The sequence below is a fragment of the Dermacentor silvarum genome, chromosome 1 (genome assembly GCF_013339745.2).
Source record: "Dermacentor silvarum isolate Dsil-2018 chromosome 1, BIME_Dsil_1.4, whole genome shotgun sequence".
Lineage (NCBI taxonomy): Eukaryota > Metazoa > Arthropoda > Arachnida > Ixodida > Ixodidae > Dermacentor > Dermacentor silvarum.
In genome coordinates this window covers 444,019,007-444,041,221 of record NC_051154.1, presented here as the reverse complement: position 1 = coordinate 444,041,221, position 22,215 = coordinate 444,019,007, and the positions used below count along the sequence as shown (strand labels likewise).

The following is a 22,215-nucleotide window of genomic DNA, read 5'->3' as shown; positions in this document are numbered from 1 at the left end:
ACGAGAAACCTAAAGACAAGAGCACCATGATAAACTAGCTGAGATGGTGGCAATATTCTAGAGCTTAGTTCCCACTTGTGCTGTCGCATAGTTGTAAACGTTATGCTCAAGAAGGTATGGGTCATTCACATTTCAAGGGATGAGTGATGATTACATACGTGTAGTTGGTGAACTTAATGGTGTGACATGGATGTTAACAACGTAAGCATGTTTTCTGTTCTTCCTTCAGTACAGGACATCGGACAGAGGAAACTGGACCACATGCAGTGATTCGGCTGACTGCGATGTAACTGTTAACAATGGGCGGACCGCCGCGTTGTCGAGTGGATACCTACGGCTCACCCACCAAAAACCACAAGCCGACTTCATTATTTGGATCCGCGGCTGTAATGACCATGGATGCGGACGAGAGCGCACTTTGTCAGTGCGCTCGTACGATGCAGGTATCAACTTCCTGCGCTTTTCGTACCCACATTTTTCATACATCTTCAAATTCAAACATCTTCCGAACGATTGTTTGCGTGCACGGTAGATAAGCAATCATGCAGATAGCACTGTTACAGCCTGGTGCGCAGCTCACGCATGGTTATATGGTTATATTTGATGCGCTATTTCAGGATGCACAGTTGGAAATTCTACAAAAATTTGCAAGTTTAGACACTTAAAAGGTTTCGCTTTTACTGGAGCTTCAGACGTCTTAAATGACCCGCGGTAGGAATTGGGCCACTGGTTATAAAAATTAAAATAAATAACGTCTTAACTAGGAGAATCATACGATCGAATTCAAGGCAATATTTGAAGCCAAGCCCATCGTCCTAAGATTTTATAAGTTCTGTCGCACTTGCAAAGAGTCTCAGGCCTGCGTGGCACACGCAGCACAGTCACAGCGTAAACTGGTTGAGCAGCGCAAGAGTAGGTCCAATTTCGGCACCACGCCCAACAAGATCTTCGCGGCAAAGTCTCTTCGCCTCGTTTTGACGAGAACGATCTGAACTGTCCGCCCGGCGTCGACGGCGAGCTACGGCTTGTAATGCTCTCTGCACAGCAGTCTGCTTGAGCCCGATGATGCCTGGTTGTAGCCGTACACATAGCTCTACGATTCGCTTCTTCAGCAGCAGTTCGTACCTTGCGAGGAGATGCCATAACGTGTACCGAAAAGGCATCCAGAATACGTGGCGCACATCTCACATCCCTTGACCCGTGGCACGGTACATTTGTTGTGGTTGGTGGTGGTGATGATGATTTTTATTGTAATCTTGAAAACGGGCTGGTGACAAATAGTCACGTAGCCTGCTTGAGTTAACGAGGTCCAGTTACATGCAGCATGCAACGGCTATATGGAGCTTACCCTTTGGGCACGCTGCGTTTGCAGGCTCCTTAACTAGATGGTGCCAGCATACTGGCGGAGGCTCGGAATGGCGTTGATTGCGCGCCTCGTCTGAGTCGCATCTCGTCGTCTGCACCTGCGCGCCTGCCTAGGGCACGATTATAGGGCATTTTTCCGCTTCGTGATAACAAGCGACTACGTGGCTCAGAGGTAGAGTATCTGACTCCCGCGGAGCGGGCCTGGGTTCGATCCCGGCGGGAATCGAGTGCTTTTTTCGCATTTCCGGCGATAGCGGTTATGGTCACCGGACAGGGTCGGCGGAGGCGGCGGACACTATAGCGAAACGAAGCGGGTACTGGAAGGAGCTTGTTTAAGATGACGTACGGTTTACTGAGAAGAAGCGAGGTTTAAAGCATCAGGCATACTATTTATTCTTTGCCGTTCCGGTAGCCTCTAGCCGCACGTGCTCGTGAGCACGGGCTCTCTCCAGGAAGGAGGCTCTTCTTCGATCAAAGACTGTGCTGAGATTTATTCTACACACTCCCGGCCACCAAATCACTCGTTCAGCTCGAGCGAATAATGTTTTTGTATTCTTCTGGTGGTAATAACTTCTTGCTGTTGCTGATTCTCGCCAGAGCGGACATGGCCATCAACACCCTTGTAGACTTCAAGAACCCTTGCCAGTTGCCACATTTGTCGAGGTAATATCTCGGCGTGGACTATAACGATATCTCCTGTCTTTATTTCGTTGGTGGGTCTCCCATGGGAAAAGTGCACTGATCGAAGTTGTAGCACATATTCTTTCGTCCACCTCTTCCAAAAGTTCTCAGGCGTTTCCTGTAGGTGTGTCGTCGGACAGCTTCTGTGCGCGTAAACTCTACTGACACGTCATTGCTACCCTGTGGTAGCGTCTTTAGTCTCCGTCTTATGATGAGGTTTGCTGGTGATGATGCGCCAGGTTCGCCGCTGTCCGCCTCAACGTAGGTGAGAGGCCTCGAGTTCACGACCGCTTCGACTTCCGTTAGTACAGTCGTCAGCTCTTCAAAGTTAAGTCGAGCTTTCCGAGAACCTTTCTCAGTGGAAGCTTGATCGTCCTGACCAGACGCTCCCACCAGCCGCCCCACCATGGGGCGCTGGGAAGAATAAACTTCCAAGTGATACTCTTCTGGCTCAAGTATGCCGTTACGTCCTCTTGATAAAGCAACTTGAAGAGCTTCTCTAAGTCTTTTGACGTCTTCTTAAATGTTCTTGCGTTGTCTGAACAAATCACGCGAGGTAGACCCCTTCGCGCTACAAAGCGTCGTAAAGACATGAGGAAAGCTTCTGAGGTCATGCTGGAAACCAGTTCCAGGTGCAATGCTCGTGATGTGGCACATGCGAAGAGCGCTATGTGACATTTTGTTTTTCAGGCTTGAGTCACAACAAATAGTGTTCCTGCGAAGTCAACTCCAGTGACTTCAAGTGGGTTCGTCAGTCTTACACAATGACGTGCTATAGGAGCAGTTGGAGTGTCGCCAGGGCGAATTATAAAACGTCTGCCCGTATAGCAGCCGTGTATGACTTTCTTCACTAATGTTCGTGCCCGGCAGTTCCAAAAGTGCTCTCGCAACTGTGTCAGAGTGTCTCTCACGCTTCCGTGTAGTATTTCGCAGTGTACTCGCACTGTCAGTAACATAGAAAAGTGATGATCGTGCGAGAGGATGACTGGGTGCTTTAGCTCCTCAGATGCGACAAGTTGCAACAGGCGCCCGCCAACCTGGAGGATGCTGTCAGCATCCAAGAACGGGTTGAGGTCTTTGATGCGAGAGGTTGCCTTTGCTGATGTCACTGTCGAAATTGAACATATATCTTCGCTGAAGGCTTGCTGCTGTACATATCTGATCCAATATTTTTCTGCTTCAGTGATCTCTTCGGCTACTAAGAAACCAGTGTACGCTCTGTTTTTGAATCGGCAGCGTTTGATGAATCTGAATATCCATGCCGTCACCCTGAGCAGCTTTTTGATTCTGCTGTAGCTGTCAATGTGCAGAAGCAATGCCGACATCGTCGTACTGTGAACGGCAGAATTTCACAGATTATCCTATCGTCGGAGCTGATAGGCTCTGTGGGTTGTAGTGGCTATCTTCTGACTCGCCTAGCCAGTCTGGTCCATGCAGCCACGTACGGCTATACAATAACTTATCCATTGAAACTCCACGTGTCAGTAGGTCAGCAGGATTCGCCTGTCCTGGACAATACTTCCACATAGAAGGATCGCTTTTTTCCCTCATCTCTTTCACTCTGTTAGACACGAATTGCTTGCACTTCGTTGCGTCACCTTTTATCCATAACTACGTAATTGTGGAATCCGACCACGTTGTACAGTGGATCTCAAAGTCAGTGAGGGCACTTGAGCCGTAATAAGTTACCTTGCTCCTATCAAGGCTCCTAGAAGCTCCAGCCGTGGCAGTGTCGTTGTCTTGATAAGTGCCACACGTGCTTTTGCGATCAACAACTCGGGCCTCGCTTAGCAGCTCGGTACGATGTAGAGCGCTGTGCCGTATGCCGAAGGGCTTGCGTCGCAAAATACGTGAGCCTGTAGCACTCGGGGCGATTTGGTTCCGCTGCCAAGATAACGTAGTATGGAAATATTCTGCAAGAGTGGTAGTTGGCGCACCCATTCATGCCATTCTTCTCGCAGATCCTGAGGTAGCTGCTCATACAAGCTTATTTCACGTATCCACAATTTCTGGAAGATCTTGATGGCAATGGTGAACGGCGCAACAAATCCCATTGGGTCGAATATCCGTGAAGCAGCTTGAAGAACGAACCACTTGGTATCATCTTTTTCTTTCATAAATTCGAGAAGGCCCCTCAAAGACAAAGTGAAAGTATCCGTGTACGGATTCTATGTGATTCCAAGTACCTTCACGTTTGCCTCGTGGAGGACAGCCAGTTCTTTGCTTGCGGACTGTTGTTCATGCTTCAATGCGTTAATCAGGCCATCTGAGTTGGTCGTCCATTTCCTTAGGGTAATTCCTGGCTCTTGCATAATCTCTTTGGCTTCACGGCAGATTTGAAGTGCTTCTTCGTCTGACTGGGCTCCAACCACTAAATCATCTAAGTAGAATGACTCGCTGAGAAGTTTCGCGGTACTGGCTATGCTTGAAGGCACACTCTTTAGGTGATGGAGTATAGTTGCCGTCAGTAGGAAGGGGTTACATGTTGCTCCGAATGGCGCTCGCATCATCCTCCCCTCTTGAATCTCCTCTTCCGAGAAACGCAGTGCTCTTTTTTTCCAAACCAGAGGAATCGAGAGGCATCTCTATTCTTCTCTGCGATTGAGATTTGAAGGAATGCTTTCTCAATGTCTGCTGGCAGAGCTATACGGTGCGTTTTGAAGCGTAATAGTACCTTCACCAGATCCTGGTACAGGTTTTCACCCTTTTCGAGGCATTCATTTAATGAGAAGCTCCCTTTGGCAGGCGAAGAAGCATCAAAACTATTCTGGCTTTTGTGGTTAGTGCACGCTCTCGGATCACCTTCCTTGTGCGGCATGTAATAAACCTTTGTCGGATCCAGGGGTGGCCTTTCAACAATCTCCGCATGTCCAGCCGCAGGTACTCCCGTATGGTGTTGTCATACGTCTCTAAAAGTCTTTGCTTGCTCGACAGTCGGGAGATAAGTTTCCAAAGTCTTGTCATTGCGACTTGCTTCTTGTCCGACAGCTCTACCTCTTCCTTCCAGGGCAACATCACTTCGTATCTTCCATCCCTAAGAGTGATGGTTTCTTTGAATTTTATCAATACGTGACTGAGCCTGCTCTCATTGTCAACGGCGTCTGATATTCCAACGCTCTCGAGTTCCCAAAATGAGCGGAGGAATTTGTCGCTCTCTTGTACACTCGTCTTCAGTACGCAGACCATGATCCGCGAAGCTGTAATGTCTGATGCCATCCAGTTGGTGTTGCCTTAAAACATCCACCCTGGCTTAGAGTTCATAGTAGTCAGTGTCTCATTGCTCTCGCATCGAGTGAGTTCAACCGTCCTCACAGTCCACATTTGGTCGGAAGCGAGGAGAACGCTTATTCCTGCTTCCCCGACAACGGATTCGTATAGTCGGTAATCAGCGATGTCCTTTCCAGACTTCTGAATTTCCGCGATTAACGGTGAGCTGGTCGTACTTGCCTCGATATCTTGACATATGTGTAGAATTTCTATCGCTTGCAAGGCAACTTCCATATCTGAGAACTGGCTCCACAGACGGAGCAGCACAACACGCCGCTTCTGCGCTGCTGGACTCGACTTGCTTGCAAACGTATTGAGCACAATGATGGTAGAGCCCATACGCAGCAACTTCAGCTGTCGTGATAGCTGTTCTGTGACGAATGTGCGCTGACTGCCTCCGTCTATGACTCCTCTGATATATCAACAGGCGACGCCTGTTACTGCCCAAGCTCGGAACGTCTGCAGGAGGACGCTTGTCGATGAATCCTCGACGGCACGCCGATCTCTCCTTATAGATGCGCACACAGTCGTGTTTATGCTTGCATTCCTTGTTGGTATTCTGGCAGTTGTTCGGCCGGTTTCCCGTTTCTTCTGGCTCACTTTTTGCGGATCACACACACTCGTCACATGACGTCCTTGGCAGGTAGAGCACGTAATGTTGAGTCTACAATCACACGCCCTGTGACCTATAGTCGTGCATCAAAAGCACCTCATGACTCCTGCTAAAATTTGCTTCTTTTGCGATAGGGGGGGGGGGGGGGCAGATCAAGTGTGCAGTCTTCCGTGGATTGTTGACTCGACTTACAAAACACACAGTTCTCAGGTACTTTCATAGTGTTGTTGTGGAGAACTGCCGACGTGGGTTTCGAGCCGCGGAACTGGCGAGTTGTGTTTGGCTCATTTTCTCTTCCGGGATTCCCAAACTTGCTTTTCTCTAAGCTCTCCAACTCGATGGACCGGAAATTTAATAGGCTTTCGAGATCCGTGATAGACACTGCATTACTGCTATCACTTGTCGCCCGAATAGCGCAAGACCGGTGGTACTGTACCACTATATCGTGTGATAAAGCCCGCAGCAACAGGTCGCACAGCATTGTGGAAAAGGACGCCTTGCTCACCCCCAGGATCTCCAGTCCGCGGATGTTGATGACGATCTGGTCGTACAGCTTGCGAAGAGCTGTCGGGTCACTTCAACGGACCCAAGGCAATGTACGAAGGCTGGAGAAGTACTCCTGTTCGAGTATCGTTCCATCGCCGAAGCGTTTCTTCAGTGTGTCGATGGCGTCCTTGTAGCAAGCTTCTGTTGTAGGCAGTCCCACAATAGCTGAGGCTGCGTCAAGTCTTAGGAAGCACCTCAGGTAGTTAAACTTGTCCGTCGCTTTGAGGCTTCCGTTGCGGTGAATCATATGGTCGCATTGTTCCCAGAAGTCATTCCATCGACACAAATCACCAGCAAATGGGACGATGGTAAGCTTGGGCAGCTTGGCTCCAGAGGCTCCCGCTGTACTGGCTGCCGATGAAGTCCGAAGCTCCGGTGTTCATGACGTGACAACACGGTCTCGCTTGCTAAGCAGCTCACTCATGACGCTGGTAGCGTTGTCCTCGTATTCCACAACGGTGCTGTATTCTTGCTCAAACTCTTCATCAGCTATGTGTTCTCTAGCTCCTCATTCATCTTGTTCAGCTCATCGTTATTCACCTTGAGACGTCCGTAAATAGTGTTGAAATGATCTACGGTGGCAGTTTCATCGCTTAGAAGAGCTCTTGCCTCGTTGATAAGCCTGGTGTTCAGAGATTGTCTCCGCGTCCGCTTTGATCGCTGCCTCTACATGATGGTCAGTTCACTCGTAGCCTTCCGTGGTCTCCGGTAGTAGATCTCGGGTCTTCAGCACCAAATTTTTAGGATGGCGTACGGTTTACTGACAAGAAGCGAGGTTTAAAGCATCAGGCATACTATTTATTCTTCGCCTTTCCGGTAGCCTCTGACCGCACGTGCTCGTGAGCACGAGCTCTCTCCAGGAAGGAGGCGCTTCTTCTTCTTCGATCAGAGACTGTGCGGAGATTAATTCAACAAGCCCATAACACAATACGCTGCAAAAAGGCGAAGCTGCCAATTTCTGCATAATAATGAAGAGCCAAGTTGTCACACCCTCATCAGATGACCCTGCGGTCTAGTTTAAAGAAGGGTATAACGCCGGCACGCGCATGTGTGCGCGGGCGTTACGCTAACGCTGAGAACAGGTGAGCGCTTTATAGTCCTGCGCTAACTGTCATTTTTCATTCTCACCATTCGCTAAAGCTCTGAACAGTACTGTACATACGTCCAATATGTAAAATCCTTCAAACTTGTAACTATTTATTTATTTATTTATTTATTTATTTATTTATTTATTTATTTATTTATTTATTTATTTATTTATTTATTTATTTATTATACAGTCAGCACGCAATGGTTTCAGAGATGGAAGTGGGTGAATCATAATAAGAAATACGTGACAAGCCACAGTTAATATTATTCTATTTTTTTTCGGTATTGCGCATCTCGAAAACCCACGCAAACGAAACACAATACGGTAACAGGATGTAAGAGCCTAGTGTCTGCCTGGTCACAATGTTAGGTACAATGACTCAGTAGCTTCAAAATGTGAGTAGCATAAATGACAATAACGTTCACGCACCTGACAGCATGCAATATTTCTTACAGCGTCTGGATGGCGCACATGACCTTTAGTAGAAGCAGCTTCTGTGAAAGCGTAGTTCCTATCACGTGAAGTCCGAAGTACAAAATACCTAAGAAGGGTTTTAGAATTCCTTGTGAACGGTGGCTCGATTCGTTGGGTGATGTAGAGCGTTTGATGCATGAAGAACCCGCATCAAACAACTCACGTAGTAAGCTGCAGAAACCCGCTTATCTGCGGGACGCTAAGGATTAGAATAACGCATTCGATTCCATGCTTCTTATGTTTGCATTTCGGTTATATTACGTGAACAAAACAAGCAAGGACTTCAGCAACGGCATTTGTTCTGTCTAGTATATCAAACGAATGGCGCATGTTCTAACATATAACTAACGAGTGTCTTCAAAAATTGGTTGTACGAACGAGGTGTCAATATAAACGTTACCATATATACAAGTCTTTCTTTTTTGCGTTAGCAGAAGAGGCGGACACTACTTAGGCTGCAAATAAAAATGCATAATTGACTAATTCACAAAATTGGACTTCTCGACTTTCTAACTAGTTATTTTAGCTTGCACATTGGAATACACTAAAGAAGGAGCCGTTTTGCCCGAAAGGTTAAGCGTTGATTGTGATGGCAAATCATTAGACAGTTACACGAGGTCAGGGTAGTAGTTTTTCCGCAATGTATATTGCAGTAAACATTCGCTTACCAACTAAATTGACAAGCATGGTGTCACGCGCGCACAGGCAAACAAAAACCTTAAACACTTGGCCTTAAACATTTGGTGACCTTCAACACTTGGCGCGCGAGAGCACAGCACGCACGCAGCCACGAGTAATCTTGGCTCATGTAGCCTTTGTACCCACCGCAGATTACGTCCAGGAGAGGGCGTACATGGTCGTGCTACGCCACGTCACGCGCTGCAACGGCCAGACGATGGACCTTAGGCACTGCTGCTATCTATCGGCAGCTTTGCGCAAATCCGCTACGCTTAAGGGGAGCCAAGAGAATGGTAATAGTGCGTGAAACGCGTCCTTCGCGCTATCTTAGCATCTGAATCAAGCTCTATTTGTTATGCTGCAAAGTAAATTTATGAACGAATGCTCAACTGGAAATGAGCAAGGAGAGCATCACATGAACTCTTCATATCTCGTCACCTCTAATTTGAGAGGGTGGCTAACGCGGCTTCAGGCGCTCGGTTTTACACCCGTAATTTTATCGTTGGGTTAACCAGATTATAATTTTCTCGACGAAGCACACAAGATCCTGGTTCTACATTGTTTCGATGACTGGTAAATTTGTTGCAGGAGTCATATGCTTGCGAATTCTCCATGAGTGCAATATTGTAATTTTCTTGTGGCGATTTACTATCTGTTTTTAGCAGCGAAGCTGTTTAAGCTATCCATAACTCCGTTAGTCGTCCACGAAAAACTGCGCCAGGCTATATCGTCACCTCGCGTTGCCTAGTAACCACCGGCGCAGGTGCGCGCTCGCTTCGCCCGACGCAGACACGGCTCCGCCGAGCTCCCGCCAGCTGCGCGCTACTGCGCATGCGGCGTGACGTAATCCCGACGCGTCTGCGCTCGCCGCCCATACACTGTGCATAGCTTTCGCACCACTTTTCTACGACTTCGCCACCAGCTGCGCACTACTGCGCATGCGCCGCCAGTCAGACGGGACGTCACGGCCAACTGTGCCTGCACTCCTTCGTTCCGTATGAAAGCCGGTGCGCGGCGGCGGTGCGCCAGACGCCGACATGGGGATGCCAAGGAAGTTTCGCACAGCCGAGGAAAAAGCCGCTTACCAAGAATCGCGGCGCGCTGCTAAGCGAGACTGCCAGCATCGACGCCGATTGGACCCAGCACGGTTACCCGAAGAAGCCGCTGCAAAACGACGACCGCGAGCTGGAGACCCCGAGTACGTCCAACGAGAGAATGCTAGGGAACGGAAGAGAAAGCATCGGCACCGGGACGATCCTGACGTGAGAGAAGCCGAGAACGAACGATACCGATCAGCCCCACTGTGTCTTTAGCCTTGCGCCACTAGTGCAAGCTTACCCCGAATTTTTTCACTTGTTTTGTGCGTATTGGTTTCATGCCATCAGCACTCGCGCATCTACTGCCCAAAATCTACTTAATTTATCGCAGCCAATCTCTCGTTCGACTGCGCTGTTGGTGTCGTTCGTCTTCTCACATAGCCAAAAAAGAAGAAAATCTCCCACAAACGCGTTAGCCTCACTGAGCTAGCTCAGTACGTCACTGGTACGTAATCTTTCACCGTCTACGTAGGATTGAACGTTCACACTAAGCAACACGAGAACGCCTTCGCAGACTGCGTGACAGTGCCCGCAGAAACAGTTCTGTTTTGTGTGCGTGTGTGATTTTCTTTTCTTTCCTTCCTTTTTTTATTGTTTATTTTTACTTATTTTTCTCTCCCTCTCCTTTCGCATCCCTTTACCCCTCCCCTGGTACAGGGTAGCCAACCGGAGATAACCTCTGGTTAACCTCCCTGTCTTTCCTTTACCTTTTTCTCTCTCTCTTCACCGTCTTTGACGCAATATGTATTACGAAACGCCAGTACTGCAAGAAATGCCGAAAACAGGTTGTCACTTCGCTTCAATTAGCTGTTTGACAAGGCTCCGCGATCACCAAATAATTTTCATCTTTACGACTGAAACAGAACAAATTGCCTCGCAAAAATTCAGTTCTTATACACCTGATTGTCAAGCTTTTTAAAAAGAATTTTGTGCTAGCGTAAGGCAACACTCAAAGATACTAATACACACAAAAAAATTAGTCGTTCGGCGCCTCTCCATGGACAGTGCGATTGGTCCAACGTTGTGATTGGTCTACAACTGCTTGATGGCCGCCGCTTTTTTCATGTTTTCATTATGTTATGACACTAACTACTGCATTTCAGCACGTGCTCTTCACACAACGGCATGATGGGTGCATGAAAAAAATTATTTGTCACACATGCACTTAAAATACGTTCTTTATATGCGTAGGGTACCAATTCGTCCCAGAAGCTTAGAAAATAGATTTTTTGCGTTTGCGAGGGGCGTAGAGAACAGAATTTTTATCACAAATGCTATAAATTTTATTTGGGTAAACGTTATGACGCTCGACGTTTTCTAGTGCAGAAACAAACGAACGCGACACTTGTTTCAAACAAGATTGCTGTGATTAGAAACCACGAAAAATGTCATTTATTTTTTGATAATGAGAAAGCAGTCATGTGTTCGATCATGTTCTTCACATTACATTTGTCGCCTATTGAAATGTGTTTTCTATATGGCTGGAGTAAAGTGGTTGCCACTCCTTGTTCGCTAATCATTCAGTGCGTTTCATTAAGTGTGGCTAGAACGTTACCTCCAAGAACTGCTTGAATTTTGTCTCTACCGGCGCTGTAAAATGCTAGTTCACATGTTTGAATTCGAACACCTAACAATTATTTAACACAGCGTTCACTCTGAAAAATCACTCCTGTACGATGGCAATACGATCTCTTGGTTTTGCGGCCACTGCCATGTAAGCATGTTGCACCGCGACACTAAAGATGGCAACACCTCCCCCCGTCCACCACCCCGTCCCCGCCTTTCGAGCACAACACTGAAGGAGCTGGCATCAAACCACCATCCTTCTCAGCTCACTCTCACACGCTTTCCCACGTGCCTACAGCGTACGGTGCCGCGAGACGGGATAGGATCATGTCGCGCTTGGACTTCATAAGGAACATTACGGTGACGGCGCACATTCGCTTGCAGTGTCCCATAATTTCTCTCGCAATAATAAAGCCAGTGATTTCGCAAGGCACATCTGCTTTGAAAGAATTCTGAAACTAGCACCAGATTGGAGATACGTGCCTTTAAGTGTCTTTTCACTTTTCTAACAAAAATTAACAAAACGCTATTTTATACATGAAGCAAAAAAGTTGTCGCAGTTTCACCTGAAAGGCGAAGCATCAATTGCGATAGCAAACTTGTAGAGAGCTATACGGAGTAATGATATTAGCTTTATCAGTTGTATAAACTTGGACATGCAGCAACATCGGCAACACGCAGAACTGTTGAAGACGCCATCGGCGTTTTGCCCGCGTTCGCTCAAAATGCGTGCGGCGTTGGTGACTGTTGCCGGAGCCTCTGATATAAATAGGCACTGCGTGCCGCAGCTAAACGTCGCCTCCCTTCCCTCCCCCTCCCCCACGGCCTCTCGCTCGTCGAAAGAAGGCGCGTTTGCTCTACATACATGGTGATTGTGAAGGAGAACCGAGACGCCTACTTTTGCAGCCCTTTAGCGAGCACGGCGCAGAACGCGCGTTTGTTCTCCGCCGTGCGTTCACTCCCCGTGAAAGACGCACCCCTCGCGCCCTTTCACTCGCACATACAGCGTTCGGCGCGCGGCGACGATTTCTTCTCCAAATGACGTCATACGGAAACTCACGGCGACGGCGACGCTGACGGCAGAAATCTACTTTTGAGTGTCCATATAATTGCTATCGCAATAAAAAGGCTTATGTGAACACCAATGCATTCTGTCGCAAATTTGAGAATGCATATCTAGAAACAGGTGTGAAACTCAGAATTCATCCCAGGCTTTTGAGTGAACTGCTAAAATTTGTAAATTGCGCAATATATGCCGTAAATATTAAGTTCAAAATTTAATTAGTAAAACTTTGTTTATTAGTCAAACATTCACTTTGATTTCTCGTGAAAATAATGCGCACCTCAAAGAGTAATCTAGCTCACAAAGTAGAATTGTGCTATATACCATGACTGATGTTTGATAATTCTGGTAACGAATAAAAGACACACCCTATATACAGGGTGTTTCGTTTTAGCTGCATCAATTTTTTTTTAAATTGCCTGTGGCAGAGAGCACAATTGTAATCCTTGATCTTAAGTACTCGATGAGGCGGCCATTAATTCCACGAGGAATCAAAACGCCTAATTGAATAATAACATAATTACGCTAATTAACGTTTTAAATAATTTTTACGGCACACCTTTCAATCTGCGAATTATAGCGGATGAGTTAGCAAGGCGTATTCACTTGAAACGAATTCTCACGACTGAACCAGTTCCCAGATAATAATTTTCAAAGCGTCTGACGAAATGCATGGGCGTTCCAGTTAACTTAGTGATTCAATGCATATAACAGCGTTTTCCTCAAAAAGTTAAATGGAACGCCCATGCATTTCGTCGGACACTTTGAAAATTATATCTCGGAACTGGTTCCGTCCTGAGAATTCGTTTCAAGAGGATACGCCTTGCGAACTCAGCGGCTATAATTCGTACATTGAAAGATTTGCCGTAAAATAATTATTTGAAAAGTTAGTTCGCATAATAATGGTAAATATTCAATTGGGCGTGTGATTTCTCATAAAAGTAATGACCACCTCATCGAGTAGTTTAGATCAAGGATTATAATTGTGCTCTCTGCCACAGGCAGTTTTAAAAAATTTGGCGCAGCTAAAATTAAACACCCTGTATAGCTCAGCGTATACCACCAAACTTATTAACTATGGAAGCCTTATCGGACAAGTGAGACACAATTTCATGTCAACGCCTAGGTATGAGTCGCGGGATTATTTATATGTGAAAAAAAAATGCTCACACTATCCCAGCTGACACCTGTCCTTTGCTCTCTCGCAATTATCCTGAATTTTCTATTTATGTCTTCTTAGTTGTTGTCACCTGTTGATGTATCTTTAAACACCCAGAGTTAATTCGATAAAACATATACAAAAGCATACATATGAACAAGTTGTACACTATATATAAAAGTGCAGTATTATTACTTATGTTAAAGCCATCTCATTTCATAGTATCTATATCGTCCTGGATGTATTGACCCTCACCTCGACCCATTTGCAATTTCAGGTCCACCTTCGCTCTCCACTGTCACTATCTTACTAAGAGAACCTGACGCACTGCTTAGATGGAATGTGTCATATCCAAGTTCTTATGATGGCGTCGAAGTTACCTGGCTGTGTGATGGCAACAAAAGCACCTTTGATCGCACCAGAATAAATGACTTTCCCAATTACGAGATCTACAAGCAGGCACTTCTAAAAGGTGAGATGCAGTATGTCGTTCCTGTACGCTGCTGACATGCAAATCCAATGCATCCAGTACATCTTTAATGCTCGCACTTTATGCGGTGTGGATCTTTCAGAAGATATCAACTTGGTTATCATAATGACTAACGAAGATGATCAATTGAACTTTTGTCTCCCACATAATTATAATGCATTGTTTTGTTTAGTTGCCGGATGTGGTTTCGGCGCCTTTCAATGCCCCTGTATAATGTGATCAGTAGGCTTACTAGTCGTATCAATCATCGTATTGTCACAAGGGCATCCAAGATCTCTCATTACTAGCCCAAAGAGAGGTTGCAAAGCGTACTTATCCTTTCTCGCTGCCAGTTTCCATGGTCATATGAATGGCAGACCGGCACCAAGTAATAGGACACACTCAGGCGTGTCGTTCACATGAAGCTGAAGCACTTTCTGAAAAAAAAAATAAGTTGAGTTTAAAGCACATCTTTATATTTGTAGCCGGTTTTATTATTTTATCACGCAAAAACTTACCAAACCTGCCCAGAAGCACATTTTTTTGAAAAAATAAAATGCGGATCCCACGTGCTGCGGAATTACCGTCAAGCGAAGCTTTCTTCGATGTTTGCGAGGAACGCTGCGCTTGTTTAGAGACCATTTTCGAGTATAGAGTGCCAAGTTAGAGACACTGTCACCGGGAGACGCTTCAGCCAACGTAAACTTGTGGCACTTCAACACCCCGGCATGTCTGACCGAAACCAGAGCTTGTCGCATAATCAACCTGGTCCCGTAACTAGAATTTCTTTGCACCCGCAAACGACATGGCACGGTTCCGCTGCTCTCGCATCACTGCGTCACTGCTTAAGGACGCTGCACGACGTCGCATTTATCAGCAAGTGGGCATTGGCATTCCAAGCCATCCTTCGCCGCGTGTTGACGCTTCGCGCTTCAGTTCGAATGTTCATCGCACTGCTCGGAGCTCATCGCCGCTACTGGATGCTGCGTCTCGTTTGCGACCCAGCTTGCTTTCGTGTTCTAAACCACGCTTCGCTACGTATCGAAAACGTTCCTGCTTCGTTCGACGCTACTTCAAAACCTTCCGCCCAATTTTGTTTGGGCTGGAGCACGCATGTGTAGGTGCTTAATACCTCCTGTTGCCATGCGACGTACGTGACGTCTTTTAAAAAACTGCTGTTGTCCCTGCTCCCCGCGCGTCGCGTGCCACCGACTGTGCTTGGCACTCTGACTTCGCGTTTTCCTTCTCCGGTCCAACGCCCACCCCGTGCACATATTAGAGAGTTTTAAAATAGGGGCCCCAAACGTTTTGGGGCCCCAAAGAAATAGCGTCGAAGCCACTGCGCGTGCGCGAGACGCAAACTGCGTTTGGCTTTTGCGTCAGGCACGCTAGTTCACTGATTTATCGGGAGCCGTGAAAGCTGCCCTAAAGTCAACAAACATGGCGGCACCCATCGAAGCGACAGCTCTAACCAAGCACAAAGTGGGCTTGATTCGTGGTAACGCGTGATCGAAGTTCGTAAACTAGGAGAACTGACTGCAGTTATCACTTTCTCTCAACTAACATATGTGATGAAGATTCATTCATTAGACACCGCTGATTCCGAATTCGATTGTTGATTTCATGGCTCGTAGGCCTAAAATAGATTGGCTTGGCTGGTGAAGGCACGTAAAGTTTACTCAAATAAATGGAATAACCGCTGGCTGCTAATAGAATAACCTTTAAATTTGAATTAAACCAAAAACACGAAAGTCAACATTACTCTTCTTATCATAAAATTTGGTCGTTTTAATATTTATAATAGCTTTTTTTGACGATTTTGTGGCGCTGCAAGCGAAAGTCGTTATTGGCAAACGCGAAGCCCTATTCTAAAACTCGTCACTCCTACTTGCCCCAACGCTGACACCCGCAAAGCTCTTTGGAAGGATGGATGATTGCAAAAACTTTATTATGGTCCACTGGGTCGCGCTAGTTTCCTAGCCCGAAGCGGGCCGCTCCCACGTTGGGACTGAAAGGCCTAGCCTACCGGCCGCTTGGCGGGCCCGTTGGACTGCCCATAGCTGATGATCTAATTTGAGACTGCGTAGAGCTGCGTCCCACCACTCTTAAGTGTTGTCCTTGTCGCTACGTAACGCGCAACCACGCCAGAGCATATGACTAAGATCTATGGTGTCGTCACATTTATCGCATGTTGTAGGAGTAGAGATCTCCGGATAGATCTTGTTGATTAATAGCGGGTTCGGATAAGTTCTTGTTTGTGAGAGCCTTAGCGTAATACCCTGAGCTCTATTTAGTTTACTGTGCGGAGGTGGGAAGACCCTGCGTTCTAGGTAGAAGTGCTTGGTTAGCTCGTTGTACGTGAGGAGGTGGTCCTTGCAATCAGGAATCTCAGCATCTTCTTGCATTGTGGCTGCATGGTTGGCAAGTCCTTGGGCAGCATTGTGGGCAGATTCGTTGAGGTTCACGGGAGCACCGTTGATTTCTCCCATATGAGCAGGAAACCAGATGATCGTGTGGGGTTTGACGACCTTTCCGTCGAGAATTGCCACGGCCTGTCTAGAGATGACTTCTTTGGAAAATGCTCGGACGGCTGCCCTAGAATCGCTGTGGATACTGGATCTCTTTTGGTCTGAAAGTGCCAATGCGATGGCTACTTGTTCTGCAGTGTCTGGTTGCGTGGTGTACGTGGAAGCCGAGTTGACGACTTCACCTTTGCCGTTCAGAAGGACTGCTGTGAAGGCTCGTCTATTGGGCATGAAAGCTGCGTCGACGAACGAACATTCTTCAGGCTGATTTTGAGCTTTCTCTAGCAGGGCTTTGGCTCTGGCTTGCCTTCTGCCAACGTTATGAATGGGGTGAACATTCTTTCGAACAGGCATGACTGTGATATTCTTCCGCAGATCTTTGGGAATTTCTCTATGGTTATTATCTATTGCTGTAATTGGTATACCAATTCGTTTGAGGATCTGTCTTCCTCATCGCGTGGTAGAGAGTCTAAAGAACTGTGCTCTTTCTTGTGCCTCGGCTATTTCCTGCAGTGTATTGTGTATCCCTAGTTGCATGAGTCTTTCGGTTTCCGTGTCCATAGGTAGCCCAAGAGCTACCTTGATTACCTTCCTTAACAATGCACTGAGTTTGTCTCTTTCGGATCTCTGCACTAGTGCATGGATGCTACGTAGGCGAAGTGACATAGCACAAAGGCGTGAAGCAGTCTAACGACGTTGTCCTCTCCAGGCCCATGTCGGCACTTAGTTACTCTTTTGATCAGCCTGATTGCGTTGTCCACTTTCTTGGCGATACGTCGAATCATAAGATTATTGGACCCGTTGGCTTCTATCACCAAGCCGACATCGGTCGTAGATTCTCGAGGCCAGGGGGCTTCCCCGGTTTTGGGATTAAAATGTTGTTAGCGGTCTTCCATTCGCCAGGAACTTCACCGCTCTTCCACATCTCATTAATTGGTTTTGTCAAGTACTCTATGAAGTCATCATCCAAGTTGCGGAGCTCCTTATTTGTTATCCTATTGGGATCAGGGGCAGATTTCCTTTTAAGGTCGTGTAAAACCGCCCTGACCTCTCATACTTTGAAATCAGCATCTGAAGTTGCGTTGTGTGTTCCCCTATATTCCAATCGAGGAGGTGGCTTCTGCGTGTCCTCGACGGATAGGTGCCTATCCACTAGCTGTAAAATAACTTCTGACTTTGATGACTAATTCTGTACCATGTGCAAGATTTTGCTTAACGTGTTGCGTTGATTCGATTTCGTGTTAGTTTCATCTAGTAGGTGTTTCAGTAGATTACAGGTTCCTCCTTTTCTCATTCGGCCGTCTATAGAGTTGCAAACCTCATCCCACTGTTGCTTAGAGTGGGTTTTGCAGTGCTCCTCTATCGCTCGATTAGTTTCGGCAATTTTCTTTTTCAGCCTACGGTTGACTACCCTTCCATCGGTTGAGCAGGGATTGTTTAGCTTCGATGAGATGAGGTGCGCCAATCGGCTGTCCATCTAGCTGATCGGGAGATCCGTTAGCAACTCTTTAGTTGCGGCGCCAACGTCCTCCCTTAGTTGTGCAGTCCATTGTTCCAAGCTTAGGTTGACTTCTCCAATCACCCTTTCCTTTCTGTTTTTTCTTTCTGATTTTGCACAATTCGTCCCAGTCTACGACCGAAAATTTTCGTAGTCTCTTCTGCCTAATCCGTAGGTTGATCAGTACTATATTTTTATCACTACTTAAGTCTTTGTTCAAGTTAGCACAGGTGGGTTCCGTAGTGTTGCGAACAAAAGTGAGGTTCGGAGTGGTGTCTCTACATGTCGATGTGCCGCATCTAGTTGGGAACGCTGTGTCCGTGATGAGCGCAAATTCTAGGTCCGTTATGAGCGCCATAGACTTTCCCCTTTGTTCGTAGTATAGGAGTAACTCTGAGCGTGGCAGGGGACGTTAAAGTCTCTGGCAACGATTAACGGTGAGCCTCGAGCTAGTTTGACTGCTTTGGTAAGTAGGGACTTGAATCTTTGCTTCAGATCTTTAGGGCTGCTGTACACATTGACAATAAAGATGCTGTTCTGATTGCCAAGTGAAGATTTTGGAATGATTTCCGTCATGATGTATTCAATCTGATTACCAGTCATCTTTAGATCGTGCCTGATGTGCGTAGCCCTGTTATAACTAGGTAGGCGATACCTCTTCCCGGGGACCCTCGTTACTATTCATCTCTGAGCGATACCCGGGCAAAGTGACGTTGGGGTGACGTTGGGCGACATTGGGTGGCGTTTGATTTAGAATTTACGCTCTTTGGGGCCCATATTCTAAAACTCTCTATTGCTCCCACACGATAGGCTCAAATCCGCCGTCAACACACCGCAGCGCGCTACACAGCAGACAAAATAAATTTCAAAGCATGGTCGAAGAAATCCTCAGCGGGGAGCCTGCGTTGGACCCACTTACCCAATCTAGTACACTCTAGTTATACCATAGTCATCGTTTCGGAATCGTCATGCCATCGTCGTCATACTGCCTTCGTCGTTTGATTGAGGTCAATCGTTCTACGTCATTAAATGGGCACTGCGCGTTCGTCATACAGTCGTAGTCACGCCGTCGTGGTCAGGGCGGAGCCTGGCAAACGATTGTCATAGCAAAGTGGGTTCATCCCGAAAACACAATATGTCACATATAGCCAAAGATACGTAAATCTCAACATAACTACTATACGATTCTAAATAAAGGTGCCTTCAGCAATACGGTACGTCGCTACGTTGCGTGAACGCTAATCGCATTAACGTTGAGAGTCCTTGTGAGATGTGTATTGTGAAAATTTCTTTATAGTAAAAAAAGCTTTATTCAGCCCAATTACTAGTGCCTCATGCGTCGTCATGCTAAAAGTGTCATGCTCTGCGATCAATGTACCACACTTTCGAAGCAAATGATTTAATGTATGCGGTTTTACGACGCAGAACCACGATCTGATTGTGAGGCACGCCGTAGTGGGGGCTACAGATTAATTTCACCAACTCAGAACCTATCACACGAGTGTTATTGGATTTCGGCCCCATCAAAACCCACCCCAGCCACCTCGAGCTCAGCAGCGTAATGCTATAGCCAGAGAGTTACAGCGGCTGGTCGAACCAAATGTGATGACGAACATAGCTTAGTCTATTCGGTGGAACTTGTAATATTCAACATTAGTTATTCAATTCACCTGTACAACTAAACACTAATGACAACAGAGGTTCACATTATTTTATGTGCTGCAAAGCCAATATCTGCAAACAAAACAAAGCGACGTGCTGGTAGTAAGAACAAATAAGGCTGCCTTGGGAAAATGAGGCAAATGAATATTCTGGGAGTCTCGAAAGCCAGGAAGCTCGAGAATGACTGCATAAATTATAGTGGGAACACGTTAACAGGAAACAGTGGCCCTTTTTAGAAATATCACATAAATGTCACGGAAGTCACACTAGTCACTGGAATTAGATGTGTCCCTTGAGAGCGAGTGACTTTAGTAGCAGAATGGGCCGGGTAGGTTTTGCTGATTTGTTTCGCATTTAAATGAAGTTTGACTGACCAAATAGAGCAGTGTAATTTTGATTTCATATTTTTTATGCCCCGCGCAGTCTAGGATCTGCATTTTCTTCCACTTGCAGCATCTTATACAGTCTTCGGTTTGCGCATATTTCCCTCCCCAACCATCACTATCTCGAAGCAATGTGCATTTAGTGCAACCTTCAAGCTTTGAACGTTTAATCAATATTGCCCTAATGTCTCATAACCCCAGAATATCCTGCAACGTCTTACGTCTCCGTTTATCCCTTAGCAACGCTCGACGAGATCAACACCGGTCAAATGAGCCGTTAGCTATTGCCTGGGCGCAAATTTATTCCATCTGTATAGTTTATCGCAGTGCTAAGCTAAGAGTATAGGGTGATTATACCTTTTGTCGTCTAACAATAATGGAACTTCCCTGCTGATGATGATGAAGATTTCCAGGCATCCCCTTTGAAATGGGGCGGTAAGAAATAGGGACTTCGCCTGTCTGAATTATACAGATATGTTATCCATGCTTTTCATTCTAGCATTTTTGTTCACATATCCTTACCCTTTCTTATCTTCCTCAAAACTTCTCTATCTAACTTGTACCGCCACCTATGCCTGTAACGGATCCGGTCGTATCAATCTTTCCTGCTTTTTTTCCCACCAATACCCTAAACGCCTCTTGCTTCTCTGGACTGCTGAGTGGTTGATGCTTCTGTCCACTTTACTCTCATTTATTTTGTCAGCACCATACTTAAAAAAATCATTTCAAAACCTCTAAGTCCGACTTTAACTCTAAGACCCGGTGTCATTGCTTGAGCTCATTTGTTGCCTTTACAGGTATTCCTGCCAACGCCGAACAGTGCAAGTTCGTTGTCTCAACGTACGACGACCGAAACGGAGAAACCTATTACGGTCCACCGATGGATGCCACTCTCCAATAACAATGAGACGGCGATGACAGCGAGGAGGCAGCCTTACGCACTGGCAGTCTACGTAATTTGAGCTCTTGGATCATTATTGGAAATAAATACGACTTCTTCAATCTACCTGGCATCTGTAAGCGAATATCGCATTAAAAAACTCGCGCGACGGCTTTACTACGCCTCCGCAAGGATGCTACCAGCTTTGAACATGTGATGCCATCTTCGCGTGTCTTCTTATGCCTGCTGGCCTGGCAGAGACAAATGCACAGGAAAACATTATTTTTTCTGGTAGAATTGTCATTCGGCCGCGATGTAATGTTGACGTCCGAAAGCACCAACAGAAAGTTATTGCTGGTGATAATTCTTATAGTGCCTTATTTTAGCCTGATGACACCGAGATATATTCTCCAAGTAGCCGCGTGGTCGTCCTCTGATAAAATAATAGGCGATTGCGAGTACTTATTTTCATTCTATTTTCTCCTAAGAGTAGATAGCGCACACAACCTCAGTAATGCGTGATCCGCCGTTGCACTGCTTATGCGCGCACAATTTGTTGGCGATATTATTTTTAGCGCTATTAAAGAATGTCTCTGATGTTTTCAGTCCCTCTGGCTGCAGTCGGTTGTTCGGAACATGCAGGATACTGATAATTTCCGGACATTCATAAGCAGCGCGAACAGTCGACGCTAAATATTGATTAATGTCGGCCCGCTTAGCTAAGCTGTGGTGATATATGCATATTGGCTCCCGAATACGTCATTCGAATAAAGAGAAAAATGGGAAGTAATAAAGTTGTGGTGCCAAAATTAATCTTCAAGATAAATGTTTGGACTAAATTGCCGCTAGTTGAGGATATTTCTTTATTTATATTGGTTACACTACATTATTCATGCATTACTGCTAGCTTTAAAACAAGGCTGTAAGTAGGAGTAGGAAATACAGGGATTCTCTATATTAAATTAACAGGGCGGGGAGTATGACAGAAAAACGAAAATGCTAACATTAAATCAAAGCACGGAAATATATACAGGGTGTTTCAGTGAACACTTTTAAAATTTATTTAAGGTTGCCTGTGGCAGATAGCCCAATTCTAGTTAATGAGCTGGTCTACTCGAAGATGCGGACGTTACTTGCACAAAAAATTGAAATGCATAATCAACTAATTAGCAAAAAATTCACTAATTAAATTTCAACTA

The 22,215-nt window shown here is 46.1% G+C and overlaps 1 protein-coding gene across 1 annotated transcript in view; it reads left to right on the top strand.

The window, feature by feature from the left end:
- Window positions 1-21,160, top strand: part of LOC119448993 (uncharacterized) — a 76,523-nt gene extending 55,363 nt beyond the window's left edge. The window contains exons 4-6 of the mRNA XM_049660826.1: window positions 230-443; window positions 13,877-14,071; window positions 20,934-21,160. Of these exons, the coding sequence (XP_049516783.1) occupies window positions 230-443; window positions 13,877-14,071; window positions 20,934-21,037 (513 nt within the window). The 3' untranslated portion in view covers window positions 21,038-21,160. The remainder of the gene's footprint in view (window positions 1-229; window positions 444-13,876; window positions 14,072-20,933) is intronic.
- The last annotated feature ends 1,055 nt before the right edge of the window (window positions 21,161-22,215 follow it).